This window comes from Camellia sinensis, chromosome 8, assembly GCF_055761805.1.
Source record: "Camellia sinensis isolate YWXY chromosome 8, ASM5576180v1, whole genome shotgun sequence".
Taxonomy (NCBI): domain Eukaryota; kingdom Viridiplantae; phylum Streptophyta; class Magnoliopsida; order Ericales; family Theaceae; genus Camellia; species Camellia sinensis.
In genome coordinates, this window is record NC_138968.1 from 36120266 (window position 1) to 36130075 (window position 9810).

At 39.4% G+C, this 9810-nt stretch overlaps 1 protein-coding gene across 1 annotated transcript; it reads right to left on the reverse strand.

The window, feature by feature from the left end:
- Nucleotides 1-853: 853 nt before the first annotated feature.
- Nucleotides 854-6393, reverse strand: LOC145796890 (vesicle-associated protein 1-2-like). The gene is made up of 8 exons (XM_082882457.1): nucleotides 6039-6393; nucleotides 5854-5924; nucleotides 4946-5027; nucleotides 4739-4854; nucleotides 4451-4615; nucleotides 4261-4302; nucleotides 3126-3203; nucleotides 854-1210 (listed from the first exon to the last, which is right to left on the reverse strand). The coding sequence occupies exons 1-8, from the start codon at nucleotides 6088-6090 to the stop codon at nucleotides 1100-1102; spliced, it is 717 nt and encodes a 238-aa protein (XP_082738583.1). The 5' UTR covers nucleotides 6091-6393; the 3' UTR covers nucleotides 854-1099.
- Nucleotides 6394-9810: the final 3417 nt, after the last annotated feature.

Consider the following 9810-nt stretch of genomic DNA (forward strand, 5'->3'; position numbering starts at 1 on the left):
ACCGCCGTGGCGCCACCAAAGCGGAAGTATCAGCAACGATCGTTGGAGCTAGTTCGGGTTATGGATTTGGGCGTTGAGGACCAAAGATACTTCCGAGACGTGGTGAGAACCGTCGCCGCAAATGAAGACCCCAACACGACGCCCTACAACGTTAAAGAAGACAAACATTTTCAACCACATAAAAGAAGGGTACATAAAGTCAGAAAACCCATCCCATAAAAAAAACAAGACTGGGACGTGTATTAATTTTAAAAAAGGACCTATTAGACTACAACTCTCCAAAATAGGAGTTTTCAATAATTTCCCCTTAAATCTATAATCCAACAGTTATACCAAACAAATTAACAGCTTTTAATTAAAGTCATAATCTATAATCTGTTAAACTATAATCTATAATTTGTTTTAACAACTACACCAAACAGGACCCTTCTCTTCCTATTATTATGATCTTCCTTATTTTTCTTGGTTTTGCCCATCCAAAAATCATTCAACTAGACAAGTTTTAGAGAAATCTCAATCTTCCTATGGAAGCTAAAACTGCATATAAAGGTCCTACAAAATTGCTATGTCCTTTTACTTAAGACAAAAATAATAAAATTATTGCCCCATTTGATAGAAATTTTCAATTAAACTCATACTTTCCAGCTACATTTGTTTGGAGAGACTGGTCTAAACAATGTAAATACAACATAACAAGGGAAAAAGAATAATACAGGAGTCCTCCAGCACTCAGTGCCTTCCAACCAACAAAATCAAAGTTTATTTTGTTTTTTTTTTTTTTTTTTTTTTTTTTGTCACAACATCAAGATCAAAGTTATTCAAAATCCTTGTTTGAGAATCTGCTTCAACTTCATACTACCAAAAAAAGAGTTGCATTAAGAAAGTAGAATGTCATTTTCGCACAATGTTTCACAATTACAAACATTTCAACCTGCCTTCAACATGCTTCAAAAGGCCACCTGTTATTAATAAAGCTAAGAAAAAAAAACATTACCTAAAAACTATGGATCTTTCTTTTATGATTTATCAACTTCTTTTCACTTCTGTGTTTTATGGTGAGACATGATAACGACAGAATGAGATATGAACCAAGGATCAATCATGATTTCCTCATAAAATACCCCATCAGAATGCCAATCAAGCCAACAAGCACAATATACAGGAGACTTACTCCGCCACTGCTTTTTGTACGTCCACGCCTCAGAAGTTCCTGCATAAACCATCAAACAGAAATCTTTATAGTCGGAAAAATCCATATATTTGTCAAAGAAGACTATAGGTGTGCAAATAAATGAGCTAATCAAAGAAATGCTAGGGAAAGCGTGAGGAATGTAAATTTGAAGTTAGCACTACTTCCTAAAATTGGCCACCACAGAATGAAATTAAAAACTACCATGTACAAAACAAGATGTGAGAAAAATGCCAAAAAACTAATGAAAGTTGTACATGGCATGGATGTATAAAATTGTATGCAAAGACTGCTGATAAACCCATTTTATCGTAACCAAGTTGCATTAAGGGGTACAAAGAAATTTTAAAAAAAAAAAATGAAAGAGATAGTTGTGACAATCACTGCTTAGAAACATCTTTGTTGGAAAACTCTCATGCCTCCTATGCTTTCATTCATCAGAACTCTCTATTTGGCAACAACTAAAAAATTATGGCCTTGTTTAGTTTGTGTTTCCTAAAAATTTTTGGGAAAAATTCTCTACAAATAAGTTTTCAAAAGTAATCAAACCAAACAAATTTTCCTAAAATTTTTTTCCAAAACTTGTTTGGTTTACAAGTTTTCCAAACAAATCTCTCTCTCATACACATCAAATCAATCACTTTTTCCAAAACTCTCTCTCAAAATAATTTTTCAAAACATCTTTTGAAAAAAACCAAACGAAACAACTTTTCGTACTTTTTATCTCTAAAACTCATCTCTCAAACTCAAACCAAACATACCCTATATTTTTTCTGAACTTTTTCGTCTTAGTGATGTTTTATAAAATTTGTGTCAAAATTTTTTACTTTTCAAGTTCTTCTAGTCTAGAAAGATCTATAAAAAAAAAAAATTAAAAAAACCAAAGAAAGTCCATTGAAAAGGGGGAAAAAATAACCTTTTTATTTTTATTTTTTTTTGTCTTTATTGATTTTTTTCAAATAAATTTTTTTTTTTTTTTTCATGGTCTTCTAGTCTAGCAGGATCTAAAAGTAATTAGTTTTTTGAATTTTTTTTTTTTTAAAGTTCACTAAATACCCAAAAAAAGTTGTTGAAAAAGCAAATGCCAAACCAACTCGTATGTAGGGTCGTAGGGGTGTCAGCAAGATTTGACGGAACAAAGAAAGAAATCACAAAATATTTGGTACAGACAAAGTAAGTAAATACTCATGAGAAATAAAATGTGGATTGTATGCAGGACTAGCACCTTCAAATTCGAAGTACGTACAAAACTAGCATAAAAAGTATGGAACAACTAATAAGATATGGAATGAAACAAAACTATTAAGCTATGGAAGCTTTTATTCTCGAAACATTTCATTTCACATTATAGTTCTATTCTATTCTATTATTTCTTAAAGACCAGCAAATTGAATTCAAGAAGTTTGTTGGTTGAGAGCTAAATGTGAGTTTACTTCTAGAAGTGTTGAAAATGCTCTTGCTCTACCTATCCCCCTAATTATTTTGGGGTTTATAGAAAGATACAAAATGCCTACTCTTTAAAGCCCTACCATTATATTTAATATAATGAAAGCTACTTGCCCTCACTAATTAATGAAAATAAAATAAATAAAGCAATCCCTCCTCTCTTGCTATCTACTTCTACTCATTATCGTCGATATACCTCAACACAGAAAAGTAAGATGTACAAGATTCCTTCTTTTTAACATCTCATTAAATGTTAAAGACTTCCTCATCAGAGGTTGGCTGCATAAGGTAAAACCTGAGAGAGAGAAGAAAATGAAGAAAACAAACCAAAGTGGCAGAAGGAGAGAAAGAAGTGACAAATATGCTGATAAGAGTAACTTATATACTAAAAAAACCATATTCCTAGCCTTCAAGATCATCTAAAACCCTGTCAGAATTCCTAAGCATATTTTAGTAACTTGAAAAACAAACTAGTATACATCTTACTCACCAGTTCTTGGCAAAGCTTGTCATTTTGTTGAAGAATGCGATTCTTCTCCTCCGTCAACTTCAAAAATATAGCCCTAGCCTGGATGATAGCAATGATAAATCAATCCCAGTGCATTTGCGTTGATTTTTTGGAGGGCAGGGGGTAGAACTCATGGTCAGTTAAACAGAAGGTGTGTCTAATACAAAATTATATAAACTGAAGCATACAGTAATTTTTCTACAAACCACTACCAATGTCATAATTCCAATTGAGTTCACAACCAATTCAATTTCAGAAAAGAAAAGAAAACTGCTTAAATGCAAATCCCATCATTAAGCACAGCACAGCTTCACTAAACAGAAATCACAGAAGATGAACACTGAGAGAACCATTCAAACATAACATAGTCAACAGCCAACAAGAATGATTAAGATGCATGTGTAGCATTTGTAATATCCAAAACAAAAACGAAAAACTTTATATGAAGTCTTGAGAACTGTTAGAGTATGAACATTGAGGCAGACTTTTACTAGCAGAGAGAGACGGAAGCTATCGTAAAACAAAGCTATATAATGTTTATTAAACATGGCCAAATGGTACCATGAGCACTGGCGTTGAGTTCTGATTGCAACATAGCAAATATTGAAACAAAAGAGAACCAGCCATGCACTTCTGTTCATATAATTGATAATGTATTACTTGGATGCATTGCTCAAAGAGCTCTCACTTGACCTTAAGCAATTATTCAATTCTTACCTATTCTCCCATCCAAGCAACAGACTAGCAGTATCTCATGAAAGGGCTAATAAGCAGCAGTAATCTAGGGGAAAGAAGCTGCAGATTAGATGGAAAAATACAGAAAAGTAACCAATTGCGTGTAATATATCTAGTGAAGAGCGGTACCATGTAGTTCTATAACAATTAAGATAAATTTCTAATAAAGAAAAGATATCTAACTTCTTAACACTTCATAGAACTATTAGTCAACCTATAATAATGAACTCTGATGATTATTATCAGTATCATCATTATCATCTTTCCATTACCCTCTCAGTAGCTGAAACAATAACACATTAAAAGAACTAAACAAAAGTATAAAACATCAAACTCTTTTGACTGAATTAAGAATTTATAAAGCTCCAAAAAACAAATATACCTCAGTGTTGTTGTCCTGAACCTCAACATGTTCTCTTGAAACCTATATGAACCAACACAGATGTATGCCATAAATTTGTTAAGAACACATGATATACAATCTAACACCAAAATGAAAAAATAAAAATAAAAACAAAAGCAAAAGCAAAAAAACATTAAATTGAATTAAGAAAGGCGTTATAGAAACTCACAGTAGCTAGTTCGGGAGTATTAAAATGTCCATTTTCAGATTCAGAAGCCCTAGGTGAAGCCCCTTCCTCGGATTCTTCAGGAACTGGTGACGGTGGTTTAGGTGGAGAAACGTAAACAACTCTCAATTTAAACTCTTCAACATGATTACCTACCTCCTTGTTAAACTGAAATTAAAACATATAGACTAAGACATATATATAAACTGAATTAACTCCAACATAGTAAACAACCAATAAATTGAATACCCAACTAAAACCAGTCAAATAGTTAAACTAAAATATCATCACCATTTCTGGGTTAATATCCTTTGGGGTAGCACCAGGGCGTGCAACCACACTCTGTACAAGAAACCTGTCCTTGCATTGCATATCTGGAGGTGCCTCCTTCTGGGCTTGCATTGTAACTAAAATCCAATTATAACTAAACAATAAGATTCATAATGGTTCACAGAACAGCATACAAAAATGCGAAGAGAGGTATAGCATAAATTTTACCAATAACATTGCAGGTTGAACGAGGCAACACAATGCCATTATTAGGTCGGACAGAGTACTTCTTGGGATTGGTCGTCTTCACCTGATAAGCAGCAATTCACATTTCCATACAATTACTCATAAAAAGGGCACAAAACCAACTATCAAAATCAAATACATGGACGAGCCATTATTTGTGTTCACCATGTCTTGTATTAAAGAAGATGGCTTAGATTTTTATAAATGATTTTAACTTTATTTTATCATCAAAGCAATTACAAATTATAACAAGATAAAGGACATGATTGTTATAGTTTATTATAAGCCAAAAGCTGATAATCTATAAACATAATTTAAAAACACTCCTCCTCCAGCCTTAGAATCACTCACTAGTCTTTTTTGGTACAACTTTTTGTAAACTAGAACTTGATATCACGAAGAGCTAAAAGCATTTCTCTACTAGCTTTCCCATAATTGGTTTTTTCAAGTTATTTAAACTATTTTACAAGTGATGAGCAAAAACTCTACCAAACACTAGCACAAATTCCCAAAATTAATACAAACCCAACTGGTTGATTGAGCCGTAAATACTTGAGAATAAGATCAAGGTCTCGAGTTCGAGTCAAGGGGTCACTGGAGGTTTGTCTGCTTGTTAACTTCATGCCCAGTTGGCCCGGACATCTAATTATCAAAATAATTTCCAAAATTAATATATATATATATACTCACAAACAACTCTAATAAGTCAAAACAGGCCATTGTGTTCAGTTTATTTTCTCATCCTTGGTTTTCACAGTTACCAAACAAAGAATATACAGAATATCCTAAATCACAATGATTGATAGAATTAAAAAAAAAAAAAAGAAGGAGAAAGTATATGCTTCGTATCAGTGTGTAGATGGCGAAAAAGAGAAGAGGGAATTGCTTACCTTGAAAGCAACGTGTTTATCAGTCTTGTTCAACAATTGGAAAGATGATGAGATCTGCTTCCTGAGCTCAACTACTCACACCCAAAGTACCCAAAAAAAATCAAACACAACACAATCAGAACATAGAAAACCCTAGAATGATGACCGATGAAATAAAAGAAAAACGATGATATGATCAAACTTACATGGAAATTTGAGCTCCAAGGGGTCAATGCTGAGAACCTCTGATGCATCCATAGTCGAACGATCAATGGATGATAATAACTACTGCAAATGTATGTATAGTGTATATGTGTAGAGTGAGGAATTTGAGAAAATTTTAGAGGGAGAGAGATGAGAGAGAGAAAGAAAGAAAGGTGTTTGGGGGGGTTTATATGGATTTTTGGCTGGTACGGTGGCTTGACGAAGGAGGTGAGTTGAATGGGAAAAGAGTTGACTCATCGATACTCCGAGTCCGAGTTTTGGGTTTTTTGGGCCGTTGCTGTACTTGCTTTGCTTGCTTACATCTTAAGATTCTCTTTTGTGTTTTGGGTCACTTTCTCTAAAGCCCATTTGATGCCATGATTTGGATGGGAAAAAAAACATGAAGAAAAATAGGCCTTGCTTTCGTTTTCATTTTTGTTTTGTTTTTTTTTTTTTTTTTTTTTTGTTTTTGTTGTAATTTTTAGAAACAAAAATAATAATAATGATGATAATAATAATAAATAATAAATGCTTATTATTTTTATATTAGGTATGGGGGGAGTAAATATCTAGGCGAGCCCACACTCCTTGTTTCCGAGCTCCGATTCTATCCGATCACCTGCGTGCACAACAGTAATGAGCTACCCGGCGGTGTGTGGCCAGAAAACCCCTCCGACGATCAAGTCAGACACACAAACAGGGATAGAGAGAGAGAGAGGACTCAGTTGTGTTTAGTGTTTACCTCACCAAATGTCATCTGCCTCAGCATTGGGGGGCGCAGATTTACTTATATACCTTTTGCGCGCCAAATCCACTCTCGTTCGTCTCTCGACACGTGGTGCTACTATTCCATTTGTCAGCACAAATCTTGCTGAACATTACCTAACCCGACTGCCAGCCCACTCTTCTGGGAGCTCGGCAGCCGGGCTACATCATCTCTGCTGTAGATGGCCGTGTTGTATAGCTGGCCAGAGCGCTCCGCTCGCGCGCTGCGCTTCTACCGAGCTCGGGCATATCCCGGCAACGCCGAGCTCGGGACAGCTACGCTTGTTTGCCGTGGGCCGTACTGCCAAGCAAACACATGTAGCTCGGTCCAACCTTATCTTTCCGGGCGCCAGACAACCCATTTGACAGGCTTCGATACCAAGAAGCTATGTAGCTCGGTCGAACCACGCCTTGCATTAACCGAGCAGGATCTTTCAAGACATAGCCGTACTACCTCGGCCCAACCCTTGTTCGGCCCAAACCCGTCCGGCCCAATTCCAGATCATAAATCTCCCTCTCAATTGCCCCTTAATTCCGTCCGCGCTAGCATGACTGGGATTACCCGTTCTGACCGGGGTCGCCTCTCCCCGCTCATCGGTTCAACAGTCGATGACCGGGCTAGCTGACATGCCTGTCATCAACATACTATCTCTTGACTTGCTCGGTCGTCGCCTCATCTGACCTTCCTGTCTGTTCAACTCTGACGCTGCCATTAATGTGGACACGTGTTAACCTCCCATTGGTCCTCGAGCGGCCAACCCAGCCGCCTATTGGCATTCAAATTTTTGGCGATTTTTTGTTCCTTATCTGCATGCCCAGCTTCCTTCATTTCATTTCTCTTGCTTCTCATTTCTCTTCGATGACCCAGAGCTTGCACCATTCCTCCCTCGTCATTCTTCAGCTTGTGTTCAAAGAAGCAGCCACTACCCTTCAAAGGTATGTCCCCCAACTCCTCTTTTGCTATTATTTCATTTAGAATTTCACACATTAGGGCACTAAACACGCAGTTTTTAGGACATAGGTACCCAAAATCATCCCAAACCCTTAACTGTTCATGGTGTTCTTCACTTTTTCTGATGAACATTGAAGATCTGGGGCGGACCGGGCTCCAGGTCTTCTTTTGATCCGAAAAATCACTCCGACCGAACAAATAGCTTATTTGCCTCAACCTTCGTAGAAACCGGGGTAGCAGAAGGACTTGGCCGCTCGACCGGGCCATTCTCTAGTTTGCTTAAGCGACCGAGCTCCTTAGCTAGCTTTTACGACCGAGGTAGTTTGGCACAATCCATGACCGAGCTCAAGTCCAGCTCGTTTTGCGCGACCGCACTCCCACTTACAATTACCCTCCGTTTTCCTGCAGAGTCCAAGGGGACCAAAGACCAATCCTGAGGCTCTCAAGGACCGAGCAGCCATTAATTCCCAGCTTGTGCCAAACCACCTCAGTCGAGCTAGATTAGTCAGTCAAACATGGGGAAATTTCGCTTCCTTGTGGACACGCCTGCTGCCTTGGCTGCCTTCAGGGAAGAATACGGCATCCCGGCAGACGTCCACATAGAGCTCGCCGAGATGGAAACAACCCCTTGGGACAAGCTTGACCAATGCCCCTTCACCGTGCTGTCAGTAATTGAAGGAGGCCTCCGGTTCCCGGTCAACCCTCTGATGACCGAATTTCTACGCCGCACCGGGCTAGCACCCACCCAGGTTTCGACCAACGCCTATCGAATAATCAATGGCGTGTACGAGCTAAACAACCGGTTAGGAACAAACTTAGGTTTAGCCGAGATACTTAGACAATACACACTTGGGCACACCGGCGATGGCCTGGCCTACTATTTAAAAATAAGACCGGGTAAAGAGAAAATAGTGACCGGCACCCCAGACAAAGACTTACATGATGACGACTTCTTCTGGGTGTCTGGCAATTATGAAACAGCCGACGTACCGGGCTGGTTCATCAGCAAGAACTTCAGTTCCACATGTAAGCTACGCTAATTTGCTCGGTTAATACCCTGCCTTCAACATTCTGTACCTAACAATTTTTCCTGTTTCCTTTGCAGCAATTCAGGCCTTGCAATCCAACTACCAATATCCCAACGTTGAAGCCATCCGAACCGTGCTCCGTTACAGCCACTGGGATTGTAACGAGTTGCTCGGCTACACATCAACCTACAGATACTCAGCTTCACGCCGAAGTAAAGTTATAGACTTTCTCCGTGCTCCAACGCCTCCTCCAGACCCAACTTTACCGGACGTGCCCCTAATCCGACTGACCGAAGAACAAGAGATGACAAAACGGAGCCGTATCAAGAACCTCCTAACAGCCACCTCGGCCGAGATACCGAGCATCACCACACACTCCCAAGATGCCAGACAATCCAGCGGCCCCGTGGTCGCCTTGGCATCTCCAGGTGCCGGGCAATCTAGACCAGAAGCTCACCAGGATGGCAAAAGGCCACGTGCAGACCCATCCGCCGAGCTGGTTGCCGAGCTAACCACCGAGCAACCCACTGTCACTGTGGACCCAACACCCCCGTGGCGACCGCAGCTGAAGCACCGAGGAAAGGACATCCCGGCTAATGCTTCCGTCAAGGGCGACAAGGAGCACTTGCTCGCCTTCGATCTTTCAAAAGCCCTTCTGCTGCCGAACGATGTGGTTGGCAGCGACCACGTCCCCGACACCCGGTTGGTGAAATCAGCCGTGACGTCCATGACCAGGGTAGAATCTTAATCTTCTACTGAAATTTTATAAGTGTTTGCACGGTTTCTCCTCTGATCAGACTTTCTTTTTGCAGGCCATCCAGAAGCAGCACTTGGTCATGGAGCGAATCCATCGGCTGCGGCAGAAGGCGAATGACACTGCCGGCCAAGTCCAGGGTCTGCAGACCGAGCTCAGCCGAGCAAAGTCCTCACTTCAAATGGCCAATGCTGACAACAACAGGTTGCTCGGCCAGCTTGAGGAGGCCGAGAAGAAGAAAGAGGAGCTCCAGGCCGAGCTGGACGCACTCAAGG

Excerpts from the sequence above, each read along its gene's own strand:
- LOC145796890 (XM_082882457.1), bottom strand. The coding sequence starts at position 6,090 with ATGGATGCATCAGAGGTTCTCAGCATTGACCCCTTGGAGCTCAAATTT. Across the intron at positions 4,855-4,945 it reads TTCAACCTGCAATGTTATTG|TTACAATGCAAGCCCAGAAG; the intron begins GTAAAATTTATG and ends ATTGGATTTTAG. Across the intron at positions 1,211-3,125 it reads ACAAGCTTTGCCAAGAACTG|GAACTTCTGAGGCGTGGACG; the intron begins GTGAGTAAGATG and ends TGGTTTATGCAG.